This window comes from Aulonocara stuartgranti (genome assembly GCF_965226115.1).
Source record: "Aulonocara stuartgranti genome assembly, chromosome: 13".
NCBI lineage: Eukaryota > Metazoa > Chordata > Actinopteri > Cichliformes > Cichlidae > Aulonocara > Aulonocara stuartgranti.
In genome coordinates this window covers 24,180,822-24,204,967 of record NC_138949.1, presented here as the reverse complement: position 1 = coordinate 24,204,967, position 24,146 = coordinate 24,180,822, and the positions used below count along the sequence as shown (strand labels likewise).

Sequence of the window (24,146 nt, the reverse complement as noted above, 5' to 3'; positions counted from 1 at the left end):
GCTTTTTCAAATTTGATGAGGGAGGCAAATACGACTTAAATAGCTACTGGCAACCACCACATCGAGCTGGAAAGGATGTGCATGAGGTCAGGACAAATAGAAATGGAAATGTGCTTACAAGTGAAGAGAGTCAGCTGAAAAAGTAAAAGGATTACTTAGCTTTGAATGATGAAAACAATGCCAAGAGAGGAAGCCACTGCATGAGGAAGTCAGAAGTGGCAGAGAAGTATGTGGGGGTGGTGTTGGACATGTATGTGGACATAAGGTGTGTGGTAGAAGTGACATATGGGTTTAATGTGGGGTTGATAAAAGCCTGCTATGGTGTATGGTTTGGAGATGGTGGCACTGAACTTCAATAAACTCTGTTTATTAGATATTTTCACTGGAAGAAACTGATTTGTTGTGAGAACTGTTAGCAGTTCACCGGTAATTACAGTTTTTTCTGAATGCTTAAACCCTAACTGTGATTCCTGTAGCACAATCTCTAAAACTATTCAGACTTATAGCAAAACCACTCACTGAGTTTGCAAAACTAAAAGCACAAAAACTGCTTTGCACTCAGTTTGCAATTTTGTAACACACACTTTGCAAAACTGTAGGCACAATTCACTGCACAACACTCAATTACCAAATTTCCAACACACTCCTAGCAAAAGTATACACATGTATGGCTATCATTAACACTAATTTGCCAACTGTCTGGCACACTTTCACATGTGAAAACTTTTTTAGATAATTAGTTCACTTTGCAATCAGCCTAAGCACTATAATACAGGTAAGCTGTGTGTGCGGAGTACAATGGAGGGAGCAGAAAGAGTGAGAAGTAGAGGAGGCCGAGGAAGAGGACGTGGAGGTGAAGAAGTAGGATGAAGAGGACGACAAGGACAAGGAGGAGCAAGAGGAAGACGAGGAGGAGGGAGAGGAAGATGAGGAGGGGGGAGAGGAAGGGTAGGAAGAGTAAGAAATAGAATTGCTGATGACATCAGAGCTACAATAGTGGACCATGTAATCAACCGTGGAATGACCCTGAGGGTAGCTGGCCAACGGGTCCAGCCTAACTCGAGCCGCTACACTGTAGCAAGCACCATAAGGACATCTTGAAATGAGAATAGGTTAGTACAGTCACTTTGCACAAAGATTTGTAGCACTGCCATATGCCAATGAGAAACACACCAATACCATTGATGTAAAAATACTGAAATTGTTACTTTACAGAATTGCTAGATGACCAGATGCTGGGGGCAGAGGAAGCATGTTCACTGCAGACCAAGTAACCCATATAGTCATTATGGCGATTGCAAATAATCCTATACTTGGAAATAAACACTTGTGTTTGTTTTGATGTACTTGAAGTTTGGATCCCTCTATGCTTATGGATCTATGACAGAAGTATGAGCTCAAACTGACATAGCCTACCTTGTGCACAGAGAAAGCAAAGGCCAGATGTGTTTTGTATTCATACCATCAGTGTGCAGTTGGCGCATTGTGTGCTTAGTAGATGATGGCTTGTGTGTACTGTTTGATACGGAAACACCATTTTTACGAAGGTGTGAAGAGTTAATCTAGCTGTGTTTGCTTTTGCAAGAGAACTACAATGTTTTGATTATTGGGTGACAGGTTTTCTTATTTGTGTGAAGAGTTTTGCAAAATTAGCCAATAGTTACAAAAAATGTGCTTAAGCAATCAGGAAAAACTGTAACGTATTTTCTGTACAGCACTTTGGTCCTGTGCTGGGTATTTTAAAGTACTCTATAAATAACATTGGATTGGATATATATATATATATATATATATATATATATATATATATACATACATACACTCGACAAATGTACTACATAATCATATATACTCGTATACACTGTATACCAACAATGTGTTTATATAATGGAATCACCATGTTAAGCATTTAACCTACATATTCAAACTATAAGAGCCATATATTTGAGTCAAGTATTATCCACATTTAAATGATAAGTCTGCACCACTAGTTGTATGAGTACCTGTTGATCCACACCGCTTGTTTTGAGATTTAATAATTAGGATTAATATGTAACTTTTGATCATGTTATGGGCTACTGTGACAAGTCAAGACATAGGGTTAGTCGAAATTGGCCCATCTAAAGATGCACCTTTCTGCATATGTGTGTACCCACAAGAAGCAGTAGTGTTATTAAAAACAATCATATCTGTAAGGTCAGGTCCAAACAATATCCAGAGGACAAGTGATGGTGGGAGAGGAAAAGACTATACACCGCACTGACAAGAAAGCAGACAATAATAGAGAGTGGTGGACAGAAGAAGAAGAAGGAGACTGATTGATTTCAAACATGTAAATAAAATGAAAGTACACTGTAAACAAGAAAAACGTTGCTTTTGACCTGTACCATTTTGGGCTTTAATGCAAAGCTTAGTTTATTCTACAATTTTACTCCAAATATGAATAACTTTAAAACTTTCCCTAGTTTTTAAACACTGTGTATCTTCAAAGAAACCTTTCTGACTACCTTTGGCAACAGATTGCCCCCCCCCCCCCAGAAGATGCAGGGGTTTTGATTAACTGTCATATGTATTTTCTCCAGACCTCCAGTTTAAATATAGTAACACCTCAGAAAAGTAAAGAATGAGAAGTGATTTCTGATTTATCACATGCTTTGCTTTAGACAAGACTGAGATGTATTTAGGCAGTTTGTTAGGAGTATATTTAACATGGGATTTCCTGCAAATGTTGTCAACTGTTATCACAATATTAGCTGAAGGTGTGAATTGGTGGTTTAGAAATCCCCTCACTCGCCAAGAAGACTGCATGCCACACATATACCAATTTTTTCACTAAGAGCTATTTGTGAGTTGCCTTGTTAGTGCAAAAATGACTATTTTATGTTTTTCAAATTATATTCAACAAATTGTATCTTTTTGTGGAAGGCTGCTAGTAACAAAGTCCCAAAAGATATGATTTTAAATGGCTTTTTGCTAAATCGTTTGCTATGCATAGTCACACTCAAGTTCATCCCTTGTCTTTTTTATGCTCGAGGGATTTATATACCGGTGTTTAGTGGCTTAACACAAAAACAAAATTCCTGTAAAATTGGCCATGTACAAGGACTAGACTGAAAATGCACGAAAAAGCAGTCCAAAACATCAGCTTTTACTGCATGCAATATTACTTAATAATTACATTCAATATATTTACGTTTACTTGTTTTCAGTGAAAAGGTGTGGCCTAGACGTCATAACAACCACTGTAATTTCCACCCACTGCTGGACTGAAAGAAAAACACAATTTGGGAGTTTAAAAAAAATCCTGAAAAAAAAACCCTTCTCGAGATGAAAATACATTTAAATAAGTTCCTTAAAACAACACATAAAAAAACAAAGCAACGTGAAATGAAAGTGGAAACAGATGAGCTACTTAGCCAGTCTTAGTCACGCGTTTTTGTGGGTTTCTCGCTACGCTAAGTTGCTTCCTCTCTCACAAGAAACGACAGTCCGTGAAGGGACCATGACACCGGAGCCGCAGACAAGCGCAGTAGTCCTGGTTTTCCTCCCACTTATTCCACAGTGAAGCTGTTGTTGGTTAAAGCGTTAGACGAGCTATATGTATGACTGTAGGCTGAACTGTGAGTGCTAAGTTGGAACACTGAAGAAGTTTTAATCGGGCTAATGGAGTCATTCCACGCCGTTTTTCTGTATTTTTCCTGGATGACGGTGGTAGCTTCCAGCGGTGAGTAGCTATGATAGTTGCTAACTACAGTATGTACTAAAATGGTTCGTGTGAGACTGTAAACACGTCGATATCGGAGCGTGTGAATCAAAATGATTTGTCAGGAGATATTTTCGCCGTTTGTTTTTTTCTCTCTCTGTCTGTGTTATCAGGGAAAACACGGTACATGGCTAACGGCTAACACTGTCAGGGAAAGATTACAGGAAAAAGGAGGTTCGTTCTTGTGGCTACAGAGTTTACCTTACACGTCTAACATTCAAGTGTCCAACAAGGTCCAACGTTGCCTCCACACCAGAGGGCCAGGAAAAGACCTGAGCTGGTTAAAAATATTTGGATTTTACATTTTACAAGTTATTTCATGTAGTCGTGTATTGACGGTGTTGTGAAGCTGTTGCTGGAAACAAAAAAGTGCATTTAAAGCACGATGAGCTGTTTATTTTTGCCTATATATCTTTGAATATCTCTCTTGCTTTTCCATATGTGGCCACCAGTCTTATTAGGTATACTTAAAACTAGCTGTTAGGCCTCATTGTGGGTATTAATATGAGTCTGGGTATAAACTGCACAAACTAAAACAGACACTGACATTGAATGGATTCCCTTCAGCTTTCTGGGGTTTTTCTTTATTTCCTCTTTGTAGTTTTAGGTGTTGCCCAGTCCTTTCATTGTGCAGTGTGTTTCACCACAGTTGTCCAAAATTCTTGGCAGGAAGCGATAATGAAGCCCATTATGTATTCTGCAGTATTTGTGACCATTCAGCTGTGTTGGAGTAGATGTGCATCTAAAAGCTGCAGGACAGTGGATCTCGAGGACTGGAGTTGGAGACTCTGGTTTTAAACGATCTCACCACATTAAATTTTAGGTTACGTCAAGATCTAACTTTGTTTGCTTCAAATCATAGAGGTGAGGTAATGGCAGATTGCAAAGGCACCAACCAAATGAGTATTGATCCTGTGCAGTCTGCAAAGACGATAAAACGCGCACAGACACAGACATTAATTGTAGACATCTACACCTCATTTATATGAGTGCGTGATGTTTGTTGTATGTGTGCTGCTATAAATACTCAAGGATTTAATCTTTTGTCAAAGAGTCAGCATGACCATGTCATGGTCTTTTGTTAAATGCCTTCCTGCCTGCTTTGGGTTAGGAATAAAACCCAGCTATGTTGCTGCTGAAAGAAAATAAGACCCATTAAACAATTAATTTAATTACATTTTACTTTAAAGGGCCTCGTATAAATTTGTCCCGCTCTTATCATTCATTAAAAATAATGTATTGTTGCAGCCCTGTTATCACTGAAATTGAGGACAGAATATAAACTGTTATTTTTGTGAGTATGGATCTGTTTTGTATAAATCAAGCTCAGATCTTTTGCTACCTGTGTGACAGTTCTAACAAAGGAAGCTAATTTCCCAGAAGTAGACACATCACAGAGAAATGTGACAGATGTAACCGCATTACCCTAATTGAGCATTGTGTCTTCCTTGGTTATACACTGTTTTTTTACACATGAAGTGAAAATCGTGACAGGAATTGAAATCTTTTCAGCCTTGGCTGCAGAGGAAGAAAAATCCTAACTTAACATCCATCTTTTGACTTCTGTGAAGTTAATGAAAGTAGAAATTATGTTTGCATAGACAATGCAGGGAAGGAAGCACCAATGATAATGAAGTAAGCTTCAATAGATGGCTCATCTATAATTTAAGGTTCAGTCATTATAAATAATTAATGTTGTTTTGGGCATCAAGTGGTCTCCAGCTAAATTTATTCAGAGGTCAGAGTCAAGGGTATAAAAATGTTTGCAAAACTTTAAGTGTCCCAAATGTCCAAAAATGTATTTAAATAGGACAAGTTTGGATACACCCAGACTCTTCAGCTGGGCAACAAAATGGGGACTTGGTGATGGCAAGCTACATTGTAACCACAGCCACCCTGGGTGCACTGACAGAGGCGAGGCTGCCGGACACTGGCGCCACCAGGCCCTCTAAAACCAGAAATATTTTTTTAATGCACAGAAAATGTATTTTTTTTTTCTCATCCAATACACCATTGATTAAAAAAAAAAAAGTTCCTCTTCAGTGTAAAAAGTAACTTTTCTGGTTGTGTAGCGGCAGGAAGTCATGAATGCCTTTGACGGCAATTCAGAAACATGGTTCTGATGAAAACAACTCATGACCTGAATCATATTTTAAGACTTGCAACACAATGCTTCCTGTTGCAAAAGGCAGCAATATGTATGCCCTTTTCTTCTTTTTCTTTTTCTTTTTTTTTGGACATTTCTTAAAAAAGGGGCCTGACAACAACCTCTGGCATACTTCTTCAGTCCTCTGTGACATCATCTGTGTAGACTGATGGATTATATCAAATGGCAGTCTTTGGCATTTAAAATAAATAGTGGAAGCTGTGAAGAGTGCTGAATTAGGGGTTGGTGATATATCGAATATACTCAGTGTATCGCGAGTTTTTCCATGTATCAAACGGCTTTATCGTAACCATCGAGTAGGGCTGGACGAAATGGCCTAAAATCCATATCATGGTATAATTTGAAGCATATGCGGTAACGATATATATCGTGATATATTCTTCTGTATAATGTATTTTACACACTATAAGGCACACTTAAAATCCTTACATTTTCTCAAAAATCAACAGTGTACCTTATGTATGAATTCTGGTTGTGCTTACTGACCTTGAACCGATTTTACACAGCACGCAGAAATCTGTCAAAAATGTTTTAGTGCGACTTTGGTAAGCTATGAAGCCGTACTGCTTGATGGATTGCCGGAGCATTACAGCTGCCGTAGTCAGGAGCCATGCAGAGTAATCTGGGTCCAAAACTCCGTCTGCTTCAGGTCCCAAAGTCAAATGAACACAGCAGCATCACTGAGAGTTAAAAACTGTCAAAATTCTTTCATCTTTAATAAAATGATCAGCGTTGCTGCTTTACCAGGTATAACAATTAAGTTTTAACATCCAGGCATCCATGAAAACAATTTATTAAATTCAATGGAGTTAGAAGTTAGCAGGAAGTTAGCTCGCTGGTTTCCAACTAAACATGATATAACATGTTCTGACTGAGAGATTTCTGAAAAAAGTAAAACATACAGCTCTGCTATCACTTCCAACATAAATGAAGACAGAAAACTAAACAGCAGAGATTTTTGTAGGGTTACTAAAGTTGGACGCAATTGCATGGCAGGATGCTATCGCGGTAGAGCGGTATAGTCAAAATCTCTACTGTTGGCCAAATTTCTATCTTTTCTACCATATACCATTTATACTGCCCAACCCTGCCATCGAGCATAAATTGCCATGGCAATATTAAGCTGTGTGCATGTAATGCACTGAGTTTTTTTTTTCTCCCACATGCTGTGAATGCATAATTCATGCCTCCCTCCCGACCAGACAATTTTCTACCTGGTACGCTGTGGTGAGCCCTACCAGATAGGGAAAAAGACTCGCTGTCGTTTGGATTTCACAAGGAAGATGTTGAAAAAGATGTGGTAATTTACAAAACATGCCATAAAACTATTGCTGCAGGGTAGCAGTACCACATATTTTTTCCATCAGCTGAGAAGTCATCCACTGCAACATTAAGACGCTTTAAACTTCACAAGTCAACGTCTCCAACACACCAAAGAAAATGTTAAATAAATCAGCTGCGATACCTGTGACTGTCCGTGGTCAGTCGTTTTCATACTCACTATCTAGACTTTTGTTTCTGTAATTTGAGGTCATCACATTTTTTATTTTACAATTTGTATATGTAGGGCTGCTCAATTAATCGAATTTTAATCACGATTACGATCTGGGCTTTCAACGATCATTAAAAATGACTGAGCCGATTATTAGCCCCTCCCTCGTTTATCCGCGACACCTTAAAGGCCAGTCCGTGAAAATATTGTCCGTGGCGCAAAAACAGGTTGAGACCGCTGATTAAGAGGACCCGAGGGAAGCTCGGAAAGCTAAGCAGAAGTTATTTAGAGAGGAGAGTGACTGCCGTTGGTTGAAAAGAGAGGTTTAAAAAAAAAAACAAAAACAAAAAAAAACTTCAGTGGTGTTGCACACTATTTTATATTATTTTTTAAAGTCATTATTCAATACATTGTTATCCCTTTAAAGCCGGTCAGAGCAGCACACTGTTTTGTGTAACTATTTTTAAATCCCTGTAGAACCTGAACCGTGTAAGCTAGCGCAATAATTTGTTTTGCATATGAAACTTACATCTTATGCCATCAGCTTGTCCTCGGTCACGGTTTCCTTCCACATAAATTGCATAAAAAGCGCTTGCAGGAACAAAAACATAATATTCCAGAAACACGCTTTGCCGATCCGATCAGCTGTTCGTAACACTTCGCACATTGAAACAGACTCACCGCTAACTATCACATGTACGCCATTTCCTGCCCGAAACCGGAAGTGATGTCATTTTCGCGGAAAATGTAGTTTTTTTTTTACTTGTAGGCCTTAAAAGCCTATACTGGTCATGTTTGACTTTTCTGAATAGTTTCTGGGATGCTTAGAACTCGAATTGCACTGCTGAAATAGTTTATTTTGATGCACATGCTGTTTTCTTTGCAAATTTGCATCATAGGATTGTTTTTGTTTTTCCTGCAGTATATAAAAATTGGTGTATCTCCAAAATAAAACTATGAAGACACTCAAAATACATTTCCTGTTGTTGTAAACTATTTTTTGCAACTTTTTTGTATTTAAAGTTTTGAGGGATAAACCTCTTAAATTTCTCCAAGTAGAAATATATGTTAAAAAACAAAAACAATTTTCAATTTTTTTGTAGTTTATTGCACTTTTTTGCAATTAATGTAGTTACTATGGACTTAATGCATACATATTATTAAAATATGGGCTATAACAGTTGTATAGCAACTTGAAATGCTCCCACAAATGGCACTACAACATGTAAAAAAATAATATAAGCTCTGGCGGACTTGGTTCTATGGTAGGTCTTAAAGGGTTAAATAAATATCGTCAAATAATCGAGATCTCAATTTCAGTGAAAATAATCGTGATTATCATTTTTGCCATAATCGAGCAGCCCTATGTATATGTCATAAGCACAAAAACGGACCTTTTTATTTTCAGTTGTTTGATTTTGTCTCGTGAATTCTAGCTCAATGTACTTTTTTATTGTTATGATCTTTTATTTGTTAAAGGTCGAGTGTTAACCACAGAAAGAGACACTGTGTGACAGTATTGTCATTTGGGGAAAACCTGTGAAGGCAGATATGATAAAAAAAAAATTGTAAAATAAAACATTTTAATTAATTCAAAAAAAATTTGTATTCAAAGTAGAAAAAACTAAACAAGGAATGGTTGATTTGATTGAGTATACCAGTGAAATGTTAAGCATTATAAGGAAGAAAATAACATTTGTTTTTGGAGGTTATTTAAAAATAGTGTGTCGTGATATAACCCCCAAAAAATCACAATATTAGATTTTCCTCATAACGCCCAGCCTTATGCTGAATTATTTGTGAACCCACCGTGGATGCTAAAACACCAAAAGATACTGTGTGCAGCGTCGCTATCCTGTCGTTTACTAATGGTTCTGTATTTTGCGGTTCACCCTTTGTACACCCTGAATGTTGTCAATTTCAGAAGGGTCTTGTGGGCGAGTGTGTGAACCTCAGGTATATATTGACATGCTGTTGGGGGTTTGATTTGGCACTGTGGCTTTCACACAGTGCAGATTTCTTTAGGGAGTAAAGACTGTTATTGGCAGTTTTCTGTGAAGGACAGCCTGCTTTTGACCTCTGGAGCCACATGGTCTGCCAACCACGGAGTTATTTGAAATGCTTGGTATTGTCCTGAAACTTGGTTTAAAGTGATAAGTCACTGTGACTGTGCCTGGGACTTTCCTAAAACAAACAAAGCAGACGCACACACAAACCACACCTTTACTTTAAGCTTCTATCATTTATTTTTCTTTTCTAACAGATCTAACAGGCTCTGGGCATAATAAGCAGTGAAAGAAAAACTCACTGTAGTCTGGTGACCGCTTACAGGAATTAGACTCAATGCTGGGAATTAAACTGCAGAACTTTTGTGTGAAATGCTAAAATTTGTAGAAAACAGGAAATGAATACAAAACTATTGAGCTGAGATCAAACATTTGGTGACTGTCAGGTTAGTTTCTGTTAACTTTTGATTTTATTTCCTGCAATTTTTAAAATATACTGCTTTTCTCTTTATCTTTTTTGTTAGAAAATTATTGACTGTTTTGATACAACAAGAAGAAACTTTTGTGCTCATGGATCTTTACTCAGGTGATCTAGCTTTGTTTGATCAAGACCCAACTTGTTTCAATAGCTTTAAGCTGCAGCTGCACAACCACCTGGAAGCTCTTCCTGCTGCCTCTATTGTAGTCCTGATGGCTGATCTTAGACCAGGCCAACTCATGCTCTGAATTATACAGGCTCTGTAGAGAGCCTCTGCAGCCTACTTCCTGTGGAGGACCCTGGTATTTGGAGCTTTGCCGAGTTAGACAAGATAAAGTCATATATAGCTTGGATTAGGAATTTTAATGCTCTCTTCACCTGATCTATCAAAGTGAGGCTTCATTCAACTGTATTCTCCCATCTCATTCAAGCTTCCTGCTGCCTGCCATCCTACTGGTTCTTTCCTTAGCCATTACTGCTCTCTCCTCTTCTCAGACAAGTAGCCACCTTTCCTGCCCTGGAACTTGTTGTATTGGGGGATTGGAAAGCTCTTTGAACAGCCTTTACCTCAGCCTTTTTTCTGGCATCTCCAGCTCCCTAAAGGGTCCTTCGAGTGCTTCTCCAATAAGGGGGACTTAAATGGAAGTTGCATAATGATGTACTGCTCAGGCTGCATGGCAACCCAAGCCATCTGCTGAGATATTCACTGATTTTCTTCTCCGTTACCTCCGCCAATATTATGGGCGCATCATAAACTCGCAGATGATCTGAGGCAGGCTCACCCAGTCTTTATTGAGGGTTCCTGTTTTAAATTGAAATAGAAATTTGCTTTCTAGTTTTTTTGAAGGTTGCATGTTTAAACTGAACATTTGTTTAATTGAAAGATTGTGTTTGGGGGGGGAATCTGAAACTGGGATGTTAAAATGTTTCAAATGTGAATCTTGGATGTCGTGTCACATGTTAGTGTTACTGTACTGTTAGTGAGACACCCCCTCTGTGACTGCAGATGATGAGTCACAGAGGTCGCAAGGTTTTATGTGTACGCATTAGGAAAGTACTTTCCTCTCTTCTTATGCACAATATGGGCCCCAAACAGAGAAAAAGCACATTAGTGCGAAGACAATAAACACTCAAAGGGAGTTGATTCTCATTTCCAGCATGAGGTTTACAAGCTAGCAGGAAACTTTAAATTTGCAGTAAGTGGGTAACAAAATTGGACGGATCTCAGCAAAACACCTAAAGGCATAATAATTATTAATTAGCTTGACTCTTAACTTTTTGATCTGTCTCAGTTGTCTCCCCTCCACTCTTCACCATGCTTTCTCACACACACAACTGAAGAGGAGGTTAAGGGCATTGGTGTCTCAAATGCAATGTCATCATCCATCAGCACAACCGTAATAACTGTCTCCTGTATTAATCATGAACTTTCAATCTGTTTGTCGGCCCACACTTAATCAGTCAAACGCAGAGTAGTCATTAGTCCATTCTTCTGTTTCTGTGTTTAATGACGGTCGGCAAACAACGTGCATGCGCAATCTTGTGCATGCGCAATCTTGTGCATGCATGTTGTCTGTCCTGGCGGGAAGGTGTGCATTGCCCTGTGCCAGTTAAAGCAAGGAAAACTATTTACTGTAAGACACAAAGTAGTCAGAGAAATTTTTTTTCATAGCTTAATGAGTATTTGCAGCAATACAACCTTGTGAAGTCCCAGCTTAGTGCTAGTAAAACAGTTTTATTTGGATTACTTGACTGAATATATTTGTGTTAGAAACCCACAAAGAGAAGTCACAACCCTTATGCCGAGTCTATACTGACCATCTGTTGTTATTTACTGATTAAAAAAAAAACAATAAAGTAAATAACCAAAGTGTTGATATGCAAAAAGTAAACATGTCATGCTGGCGGAGTGATGCAGGCATGTATGTTTGCGGTGGACCAGTTGACGTGATTTTTATTTAGCGTTAAACCTGAGCAGCAGTATAGAAGTTATTTGGTAGGTTTTGTGGTTCTGTTGCATATTTCATGATTACTCACAGTGGTATCATAATTAGTCAGATCCGATTACAGATCCTTTGTCTCTGACATTTAGCAATGGTTAAGTCATGAATTTCTTCTTCATACACCAAAAACTGATTCTCCGGAAAAGTTATTCAAGCTTGACCAACATATAGATCGGATATCAGATTTAGGTAACAATACATTTATCATTCACAGAGTATATTTTGTCCAAAAGCGTGCCAGTAGGAAAACTTTGTATTAGGAGAATGTCAAATGTTGTGAAATACTGTCATAGCAGTAATTTGCTAACAGACAGTAACTATATTGAATACCTAAATAACATTACTCTGATGCAACACTGTTCCTGAAAAAAGTCATTACTGCTTCCCACATCTGTGAGGTACGCAGCCAGCTGGATTTCATCATGACAAACTGAGTTGATTTTCACTAGAATCTGATCTATTCTTCTGAAATGGCATCCCACCCAAAACCAGGGAGTTTAGATAGACCTCATTTACTTGTATTACCGACTTCCACGCAAGACTCCTAGTGGCTGTACGTAGTTATTTTTGGCTTGGCTTGTTTCTCCTGCTTGTTGACCTACACTTAACCAGTCTAACACAGAATAGTTAGTAAGTTCTTCTATTTCTCTTGTTTAATAATGGTCACCAAACATTTTGTAGTTGTATTTTTGCTGTCTTCTGGAGATGATAATGTACTTGTATCTGATGGTGATTAAAACAAGGAAAGTACATTTTAAGACAAGAGTACTTGCATAAACTGTATTTGTTCTTGACTTCACCTTGGTGTAATGAAGCCTTACAGCAGTGCTGGCAGTGTTTGTTTGGGTTTTTTTGTTGACAAAATGAACATGGCTGATACTCTGCAGACAGGAAAGCCATGTGGGCTGTGTAATTTAGATAAATGGTTTAAAATGTGTTTTATATATGTGTATGTGTTGGGGGGGGGACTTTTAAAGAAAAAAAAAAAAGCAGTTTCAGAGTATGTCTATCACCCTGTCGATCTCTTTATCTGTTTTCGTTCTTTCCTCCTGTAAAATATTTTGATGTTGTTCAGTGCCTCTGGCTGAAAAAAAATCTGCGTTTGGATGTTATGCAAGGTGCTAAGTGAGCTTTGCTTTCATTGGAATGAACGTGCATTTGCAAAGTCAGAATGCTGTTGGGTACTAAAATTAAGATGAAGAAGTCTCTGTATCTGTAAACCTGCGTGATTTGAATGACTGTTCTCTGAATAAATTTGAAAGCACACTTCAGGTTTTCAGTCACTTTGTACTTTCCATACCACAAGTAACTTCATTTTCAGTTCAAATGCCATCTGCTTTCTCTTCCTGCCTCTGCTACATTTTTTGCTTTGTAAGCACAAGTGTGTGAGCGCTGCTGGCTACTGTTTGTTCTATATGTTATCTTCACTAACTCAATCTTGTAATTTCCCCCAGTATGGTTTGAAGTCATCCGGAAAGCCGCTGTAGGGTTTTGTTTTGTTTTTTTGTCTTTTGTCTTACAGTTTTTAAATCCAAATTTTAAATGAACAAATGGAAGGTGGGGACTACAGCAGGGCTTGCAAAGCAGTTTGCATAATCAGTGTTTTTTATTCTACTTTAATTTATGTCTTTGGTTTGGGTTTTTTGTTTTGTTTTGGTTGGTTGCAGTGGGATGTGGCCTTGTTGGTGAAAACTGTTAAGTTGCTGGTGTCTTATGGTATTTATCTATAGTGCTCAATACTAAAAGCCTTCTGCATTTTCAGTGTCAGATCTGTAAACGGTGTTGAAACTGTTAGAAACACTTTCATTTCATTTTCTTAGTATGTGCATGTGTCAGATTGTGGTGACAACCCTCAGCCGCCAATTTTACTGTTGCGGTTGTCACTTCTTTACAGTGTGTATGCTCCCACCAGTGATTTTTCTTTCACTCTCAACATCACAGCTAAACGTTTAAATTTGCCTTTGTGGGCGGGTATTACTTTGTGAATGTGATTGAATGTCTGTTCACAGAGGAAGGGAAACTGATATGTACGTGTTATATTTTTTTTTTTTTTTTTTTTGGGGGGGGGGTTCTCCTCCTCCTCCTCCTCCTCTTAAATGTACAATGTGACTCATAACTCTCGTGGCATGTTCAGTAACTCCCATGAGATTTAAAATCCAATTTCAGCTTCTGAATCTGAGTCACAAACACTGACCTTTTTTTTTTTTTTTTAAACTCTTGTTTGAATGAACACATCTAGCTTTATTTGTATTGTCAGGGAAATTAACAGACTTCAAAGCATCGTCATGCCATGTGCGTCTAATTGACAACATTTATGCCTCCAACCAGAAAATGCTTCATAATTTATAAATAAATCTAACTTAATTTATTAGTAGCTGGCATGGACGTTTGGAGGGAGGTGTGGTTAACCGTGCAGTGTGATGAAGCATGTCTGTTGTAGGTGTGGTAAAGTGTCAGGCCTGTATAAGCATGCTCTGGGTAAAGAATTTCTATTGAGATTTAATTAGTCATGCTTTTAAACGAGTTTTGTGCAATGCTGCAAATTTATGCTTTTTTTTGTTGTTTTTGTTTTCTTTTTTTGGTGCTGCAGATTATATCAGTGAAGTGTTTGTTCTGTTTTTTTGATGGTCTTGTTTATAAACATTGGTACGGTCCTGCACTTTGCTCGCAATCTTTTGAGCTTCTGACAGTCTTCACAGTTATGTGGGGTACTGTGCCAGAGTGACTCATCCTTTCTCATTTCCTAGTTTATATCTTCACATCCTCTTGTTCCATCTTAGTCCCTCCCTCTCACCCGAGAAGCAGATGGAGGCACAAGGCAGCAGGAACATAAGACGTCCTTACTTTGATTTGTCACTCTGACATAAATATTTTTTTATACACTTTTGTTTTGGCAGTTTTCTTAGCTAATTATTGATTTTATAGGTGTGTGTGTGTGTGTGTGTGTGTGTGTGTGTGTGTGTGTGTGTGTGTGTGTGTGTGTGTGTGTGTGTGTGTGTGTGTGTGTGTGTGTGTGTGTGTGTGTGTGTGTGTGTGTGTGTTCTCACATCTTAGCACATGACTAGCAGAAGGCACTGAAGATCTGACCATTGTTTTCTCACGGCCTTGTCTGTCTGTATGCTTCTGACAGTCTTTACAGTTAAGGGGGGTACTGTGTCAGAGTGACCTTCAGCTCTTTCTCATATCCCAGTTTACATCTTGGCATTCTCTTGTTATTTCTTAGCACTCCCCACACAAAATATAAACAGATTTCCTTAACATTTGTTATGTGTAGTTATTCAACACCTCTAACTAAGCTAATCTTAAAATGCGGTTTAAAAATAATCTTGTTTTACAGTCATGGCAAGTGTTGGATTGGTCATTTATGCTGTGCCCTACTCTCCGCTCCTCCTCCACATTGAAAGGTTCGAGTTGAGGGGGTTTGAGTATCTGACTAGGATGCCCCCTGGCAGCCTACTGAGTGAGATGTTCTGGGCACATCGGGAGGAGGCTCTGGGGCCTCCACTCTCCTTCGTCCTCCTGATTTATTTTAAGAATTGAATCATCTCTCAGGAAGGCAGATATAGGACAAGTGGAGCTAAACAGGCACAAATTAGAACAAAGGAAACCACACAGAAATTGTTCCATCAGCAGTATCAGGTGCACTAGTTTTCACACTATGCCCTCTAGTGGTTTGTGAGTGTAAGTGAATGGCAGTGTGACGGCTGAGAGAGAAACTGTTTAGTAACTAAATGTTCATGAAGTCTTTAATGTATAGGGAAACTAAAATCATCAATTGGGGTGTAAATGTTGAATCAATAGGCTAATGCTTCCCAAAACAACACATTTCTAACAGTGATTTGCTGATTTTGCCTTTTTTTTTTTCTCCACAGTGCTGCCACCAGTGAATGTAACCCTTCAGTGTCGGAATTTCCATAACGTGCTGAAGTGGAGCTACCCTGAAGACACAACTGGGCTCCAATTCAGATTGGACATTGGCGCATTTCTATAGTATGAATTTGTCTTTTGCTTACCAGCCAGTCTGTCTTGAGATGCTTTAATACAAACTAAAATAACAACTCTGAAAATTAAGTTTAATTACACATACTATGAAAATTATTGAAGTCGGATGGAGACAAATCATCAAAGTGCTTTTGCTGGTTTTGCTGGTTATTGGATACAGAGGGAGAAAAACATGTTTTGAGGATCTTAATTGTTCAAATATAAATAATTAATATTTCAAAGATTGGTGCGGTTGTGGTGCACTATTATGTCACAACAAGAATGTTAGGTTAGAAACCTTAAGTTGTGTGTATGCTCATTACAGCTGATAAGCACTCCTGATACCTTGCGTTGTGCTATGGCCTTTCTCTGTTGAAGAGTATATTAATTATGAGCCCTGGCAACATTTTACCTTCATACTATAAAAAATGTAAATTATAGGCCCTGGAAGTACATAGGAATCGTACAGCATTTTGAACGTCTTAATTTGAAATATATGTTTGAACCTAGATGAACACTCAAAGTACAGGAGTGATCTACATGAAATTTAATGTTAAAACAATCAAATCAGTTTTAAATCCACTTGAGTTGTCTTAATCTAAAACCTTTGTGTTTTTCCTATAGCAGATTTTCAGTTTCTGTGTTATGGGATACAGTGGCCCCTCATTTACTCCACAGGAGTTACGTTCTAAAAATAACCCACGATAGGTGAAATCCGCGAAGTAGCCAACTTTATTTTTTGAAATTATTATAGATGTTGTAAGACTTAAAGCCCCTCACTACACACTTTATACGCTTTTTTTTTTCTTTCTTTTTTTCCCACAGTGTATTGTATTCTGTGTCCTGATTGGCTGTAGACCAGGTTTGAACTTTGAGAGTGTTTTTTTTGAGCCTCTAAAAAAGGTAGACTACAGTTGTCCTCATAGGATTACATACTCTGGTTCTACTTCAGAGACTATCAGTGATAATACAAAAACTTTGTATAAGAAAAAAAATGGATAAAAATGTATTTAAAACAGTTACGGTTTTTGTGAAAGCCCATAATATAAAACTAAAATTGTGCACTTCAGTCTACTGAGGAGGTGTACAGAGGCAAATATCTGTCATTATTCACTTATCAACCTAAGCGTATATATACACTGTCAATCAGAAGTGTGTTTCAAGCTGCAATAAAGATAAATTCTTTTTATCTTTTAATTGCAGTCTACTGCATTTTTAATGTCACTCAAGAGTTATTTTCTTGTTAAGGTCTCTTCAAAGTTTTTAACTACATTTTCTCATTTGTTTCTTCAGTCCCCCTGACAGTCGCACGTGGATGACTCCAGCTCTTCAAGCCAATCTGTCGTCCCTCTCACACCCAAAAGACAGCTATTATGTCGCCGTAACTGCTGTGGTTAACGGTAGTGAGTCTGAACCTGCCCCGTCAGACGATGGAATCACTTTCAGCTATTTCCACGAAAATCTAGTTGGAACAAAGTGTGAGTGTGTGTGTGTGTGTGTCTGTCTGTCTGTCTGTCTGTCTGTATGTGTCTGTCTGTGTGTGTATAAGGATAATATATATTTATGTATTTATTTTTATTTGTCTTTATCTGTCACATATATATGTGTGTTTACATAAAGAATCTCTAAATAGAGAGAAATATAGATTTATATAAAAATAAATAAACAACTATGCATTGTTTTTGGCCATAGCTTAAAGAGTTCACACACTATCACAGAATTTCACACAGACATAATATCTCAAATTCAAAAGGTCATGTTAATTGTGATATAGTAAGGTTCATTTTTAAACACCATAGCTCAAGAAGGGATGGGTAACATTTGATCAAATGCTGAAATTCTGACCGTACTTGTAATCAAAAGTGACTTCTGATTAAAACTTGTTGGTTTCCAGGTTATTTGGATCTTCCACATGTTAACGTCACGGCCCAGCGAGATAACAAGGTCCATATCAGCTTTGAGAATCCCATTTTCTTTCATTGCCAAAAGATGAAAAAAAATAGAAAGAAATGTTTTAAAGACAATGACAGCCTGGATTCTTTCTTTAAAGTCAAGATCCTCAATCAGGTCAGTTCTGTCTTCCTTTTTTCTTTTTCCTTTCTCCTTTAAAGCAAACATATTAAGGAATTGTTACAAAGTTGAACAAACAGTAAAAAAAATTTCATATGTGGTCATCAGAAACAGGACATACTGATGCTGCATCACTAGTTAATGCCAAGAAAATGTTGCTAGCTATCCAGAAACTTTGGATTTCACCAATGTCAGAAGATCGTTTTGTCTTGTTAGCTGCTAGAAATATGTTAGCAACAGTTTTGAAATGCGCCTTTGGGGAGGTAGCATGAGCATAATTCATAGTGTGTATTTTAAACTAGAGTCAATTAAATCTCACTTATAACGAATGCGTTAAAAAGCAAAGTGCTTTTTGTTGCACACCAAATTTTTTTGCAGGAAGAACACTAAGCAAGCTCCTGCATTTTGGTTTGTTTTTTTGTTAAGGCCCTTTGAAAACATAATACTGGTCATGTCTTTACTATAACACAGCTAAACTCAGAAATATAGTGGCATAAAATAGACATTTTTATGTTTGATTTATTTCTTCTTCTTCCTGCTTGTAACAAAATATTTTTCTGCTGAAAAGCTCAATTTTGGATCTCAAATTCATAAATACGTCTTTGTTTCTTAGCCTGTTGGTATGACATCCCATTAGACATCCCATTGTTTTGTTTTTTTGTTTCTTTTAGTTTTTTTGGGTGGATTTGAAAAGGAGAGTAAATACATATTATACGATACTTTGCTATCCCATGCTCTCATAGTCAGCCATACACATAACATTTCCTGGCCTCGTGTAAAAATGTTTGTGTCGGTGTTATATTTTATTCAAAATTCTTGTGTGTGCAGACCTACTCATTTAACTGTGAAGAAAGAGTGTGTGAGAAGACACTGCCAGTGGATGCAGCACAAGAGGAACACTGTGTGAACATCACCGGACTAACATCACAAGGAATATTGGTTAAATCTACACAACTGTACTGTGATGAGCCATTCCACAAACCATTACAAAGCAGTTGAGTAAAATCTTTTCTTTCTTTCTTATTTCTTAAGGTTTTCTCGTCGCTTTTCTTAAGAGCAGTAAACAATTTATGATTTACTCAAACTGCCATTGTGGGGAGCACAGTTGACATTTCTTACGCCTACCTTTTCTTTTGTGTAAAATAAGAGATGGTAAGAAGAACTGAACACAGCCTCTAACAACATGGCTTCAATTCCAATCACGCTGTTTTTCATCTGACTGCACGTTGTTTGTAGTGTGAGTGCAACAACTATGGGCTCAAAATGTGGTCATAAATATTTTGTACTTGTAAAAAAGATTTGTGTGTGGACTTAGAAAAAAAACCCCTGCAAGTTACAAGTACGGATTTTTGACCCTATTTTTCTTCCCTTCATCTGATTGGTCAATGTCATGTCAATCACAAATGTAACAATCCAATCAGAGAACAGATGGGTTTGGCTGTCGAGGGGCGCTGTTTTTGAACTGCAGGTCTTTGAAGGGAATAAATGCCCTTTTACATGCCAACCCAGCGTTTTCCTTCATCACCACGAAGGAAAACAGTCTGTGGTCGTCCGAGTTTGGTGATTTTTATGTCACAGGTCTACGTGTTTAATACAGGGACTTCCACAGCCTTTTCAACAGCGCTGCGGACCGCGGGGTGGGGGCGGGCAGTGTTTTGGAAATGACAGTCTTCATTACAAAGCTTTCTTCGTTATGAATTAGCATACATGTTTTTATTGAACATTTGAAGAACCAGCAAAAAAAACAAACTCTTGTAGAGGACATAAAGATAAAAAAGACAAGGAGCAGGTGCATCTAGTACAGGTAGAGCTGCTGCAAAAACCCACAGAGCCCAGCAGCCAGCGTAACAAATTCTGGATCCTTTGCTTTTAGTTAGCATTAGCAGCGTATCCTGCATCCGATGTGAAAGGACTTTTATGCTGCGCACTGTGACTCACAGCAATGGTCCTGGGTCAGCCCTGACTTTGTGTTAAACTAATCCTAAAGTAATAATGTTATTTCTAACCACTGATATACCACAACTTTATCCTTTCAACAGCTACTGAAAGTTAGGGGACCTAGCTGCTATCGGATATTTATATAGCGATCCTCCAGCTTCAAACGGTATCACCCTTCAAGGACCTGCAGTTCAAAACAGCGCCCCTCCGACAGCCAAACCCATCTGTTCTCTGATTGGATTGTTACATTTGTGATTGACATGACATTGACCAATCAGATGAAGGGAAGAAAAATAGGGTCAAAAATCCGTACTTGTAACTTGCAGGGGGTTTTTTTCTAAGTCCACACACAAATCTTTTTTACGCACACACAAATCTTTTTTACGCACACACAAATCTTTTTTACGCACACACAAATCTTTTTTACGCACACACAAATCTTTTTTACACATACAAATCTTTTTTTACGCACACACAAATCTTTTTTACGCACACACAAATCTTTTTTACGCACACACAAATCTTTTTTACGCACACACAAATCTTTTTTACGCACACACAAATCTTTTTTACGCACACACAAATCTTTTTTACGCACACACAAATCTTTTTTACAAGTACAAAATATATCCCCCAGGCAGTGACTACCTTTGATTAATGACATTCTTTTCTGTTATTTAACTTAAAAAAAAGTTTCAGAGGAAGCGGGAGCTTGTTAGCATCATGGGCTCATCCTGTCAGAATGAGAATGAACAGTCATCAGTCACAAGTTTCTCGTTTTATTTGAATAATCAGATGTAATCAGCACCATGATGTCAGTTGAGCAATTCAGGCATTTGAGGCCTGAGTTGTCAGCCTGTTGGAATTCTGTGGATAAAGCTTGTTTCATAGTGCGACCAGGATTTATAAATTGGACTTTTATTCAGTATGTCAACAGGAAATAAGTGAAAAGTTGGTTTCCCATTGTCTTCTGTAGGACCAGAAGTCTTTTTACAACCACAGGTATCAACCACAGATTTAAGGCACTTTGGCGCTGGCTTTACTTTATAGATGCAAAAGCTACATCCATATTTTATACGTTTTATGGAGCTACCACAGGGGTGTGTGTGTGTGTGTGTGTATTTATGTACAGCTGTTTTACTGTTTAAAAAAAATAAATAAATAAAAATTCTCTGTCTTGTCCAGATTTTACCGCCGTCTACGTCGTGAGTGTTATACTGGCTGTGGCTACATTCGGGGTGATCCTGTTCATGGCATACCAAAAAATTACCAAGCCTGAACCACCTTCTTTCATCAAATCTTTGGTAATCTCAATCTACCAGTTCTAATTACATTACACAGGAGTTATTTAAAGTTTGTAGTTGTTAAAATAATGTATCCCCACTGAAGGTGGAGGGGGATTTAAATTTCAGCACATACTGAGTAGTTGTTCTTTGTGTCTAGGTCCCTAAACCCTCTATCTGGCCCACGAGTACACCCGAATCGGTGACTGTTGACCCTGTGGAGTGTTTAGAGAGGTGTGATGAAGTGGAGCCTTCCTCGCCCACACCTTTACTCCCACAGACAGAAGAGGAGGACAGGACCGGAATTACCGATTATGACTTACGCTTGCCCATCAGGGTGTCGGACAATGGAGATATGTCTAATGTCATAGAGGAGGGTCCTGGTTACATGGTAGGCAACACCGATTTAGGTGATGAGGATCCTGGTTCTGGTGATGAGGATCCTGGTTCTGGTTATGAGAGGCGTGATACAGTGGTGGTGGCGCTGGGTCCAGATGAATTGGCTAAGGGCTACCGAGGCCCAGTCACATCTGAGTAAATGTAAGGCTACATATAAGTTAGCACCAGATGTTGTTCACAGGATCTCACATTTTGAAAATGTGAAAAGACTTGGTGACACGTGTAAAAGCCTGATCAGTATGAGTGCCCATATCTGCGATTAGACTGAGGAGCTTCTTATGCTGGAAATCTACCTGTTTACCTGTAAGGGTTATTTGTCTTAGTCAGGGTTAATAGAAAAGCTGAATGCATTATGTTATGTTTCTGCACAGGCTAAATCCCATTTAAAAGAATTGTAAAGTAAAACTATTAATTTCATCTTTTTCCTCATGACGAGGCCTCAGTAGTGGAAGCACTTGAAATGTTACAGGGAACTTTGGGCTTAAAAGACGTAAAGAGGAAATTGAAATCCTGTTTACATTCCTGCCTTACATCATAGATCATCAGGGTGACAGAAACCATCCAATAATCAGACGCATCCAAAAATGAATGGTGGCTCCTATACAATAACACACACTGTAAATATTTCTGTAATACAGTCAATATATCTGTGGGCATCTCATATACAAGCATATTTGGCAGTTACTGAGCCAGGTAGTCAGAATACTGGATTTGCTCTGGAGACTCTTGATGATTACTTGCACTTTCTTTTTCTATCTGATTCATTTCTTTCCCTTTTATGCTTGTGTTATATTAGTTAGAAATCAGTTTGTATATTATGACATTTATACATTAAATGAGGCGTGTGCTTTAGCTTTTCTTCATGGAAGATGTGGTTGAAGGGAATATATGGGAAATGTATGATTTGTTGTTTTTTTTCTTTACAAACAACAAAAATTCAAATGTAAAATGCTTTTTGTTGCACAACAAAAAATGTAATGGTGCTTAACAAATTTCTTAGACCACCTGTCATTAAAAACTAGAAGTCACACATTTTTATAAATTTGTTACACTTATGTAAAACTAAAAATCATATTGTTATTTATTAGGCAAATAACAAACTGAACTCATGTTCTTATACCCAACTTTGGGCCAGCACACTGGGCATCTTTGAAAAGTTGGAACTTAATCAGGTATAACAATCAAATACTGAAACTAATTAATCTGTACAGTAATGCAAGTCAGTTACTGTAATTCGCCGTTTTACTCATCCACACACTGGTAGACTAACAGTTATAGAAAAAGTTTTTTAGTTACTACCAGAACAGCTGTGGAACCTTACATTAGCACTTACAACACTTTTCTGCTTTGGTTTTTCAATTTTCAGGAAGAATGTGCTTTTTCTTGTTTATTCTTTTTTTGCAACATTGTATTGTCCTTAAATTTCACATGACAAAGGTTGGGTCTAATTACCAGTTTAAAGGGACTGTATGATTGCAGTTTGTTTTTATGTGATGTTTTTGTTTATTGTTTGTTTATTTTAACTTGCCAAACAATTCAACCCTTGCACTAGATTATTTTTTTAATGTGCCTTTCTTAAACAGACAATGGAGAATAGTGAAAATGGCATGCTGTGAAGGTCCAGCTACAATCATACCTAGAACTCATTACAGTGACATGCTCTATACCCAATAATGCTGTGCTTTTTATCTGATTATCCCTTGTAATAACATACTTCATATATAAAAAGTAATACAATGTGGTTATGTCATTATATCCAATTTTACTAATGCCGTTTAATGCACTTGTCTGGTCTCCGTTGTGCAATTTCAATAAATTGTGGAACTGTGTGAATTTGCATCTGTCCTGTTCTTATAAAGGCAGTTAATCTATGTGACAGATTAACTGACGTTAATGTCAAACATCATGCAACAATTTTATGCTGTTACTGTACGTGGATATTACGCATTAAGGAAGGGAAGTTGACATTTGCAGTGTCATTATGTTGATTGTTTATTGTAGTGGGGCCTACAGTAGTAGTATAAATCACTTTATCAGTTTTTGTCACCATGTAAGGGAAGAAATGCTCATGCCTGTGGTATTTTGACATTTAAGCTGCCCAAACTGTTCCTCGGCATCCAGTAACACCAGTAACAGGCGGGGGACCTCCTTTGTGTTTGTGTGTCTGTTGTGTTTCCTTCCTCTTTGCTTTGTGTGGGTAAAATGGACACCTTCTTTTTATTCTGCCCGTAACAGATTTCATTATCTGTGTCTTCACAGGTTTATCAGATGAATTCCTGCAAAACCAAATCCAAGTTAAAAAACGTGTTTTATGTGCTGAAATCAATTTCAGTTGAAATTTAGTTTTAACAAAGTTGATATAGCCAAAATGTATTTTATGTCAATTACAGCCTGTTTGTATTCATCCTTCTTCTTAAAACAAAATGCCACTATTACCAATTATAACCAGATCTTTTAATCGTAACTTTTAACTCTCTTTACCATTTATCCATTTATTTAAATGCTACTGTTGCCTTTTTATTCTCTATTAATTTCACCCATTTAACCATTTGCCTGCTGCACTTTT

General features: G+C 37.8%; 1 protein-coding gene across 1 annotated transcript; it reads left to right on the top strand.

Annotated features, from left to right (window-relative positions):
- Window positions 1-3,296: 3,296 nt before the first annotated feature.
- On the top strand, window positions 3,297-23,409 carry ifngr1l (interferon gamma receptor 1-like). Its single transcript, XM_082556685.1, has 7 exons — window positions 3,297-3,724; window positions 15,782-15,899; window positions 17,184-17,368; window positions 17,785-17,957; window positions 18,789-18,954; window positions 21,084-21,202; window positions 21,342-23,409. Exons 1-7 carry the CDS (start codon window positions 3,664-3,666, stop codon window positions 21,717-21,719), a joined length of 1,200 nt encoding a protein of 399 aa, XP_082412811.1. The 5' UTR covers window positions 3,297-3,663; the 3' UTR covers window positions 21,720-23,409.
- Window positions 23,410-24,146: the final 737 nt, after the last annotated feature.

Coding starts and splice junctions, on each gene's coding strand:
- ifngr1l (XM_082556685.1), top strand. CDS start 3,664: ATGGAGTCATTCCACGCCGTTTTTCTGTATTTTTCCTGGATGACGGTG. Junction 15,900..17,183: donor GACATTGGCGCATTTCTATA/GTATGAATTTGT, acceptor TTGTTTCTTCAG/TCCCCCTGACAGTCGCACGT. Junction 18,955..21,083: donor CCACAAACCATTACAAAGCA/GTTGAGTAAAAT, acceptor TGTCTTGTCCAG/ATTTTACCGCCGTCTACGTC.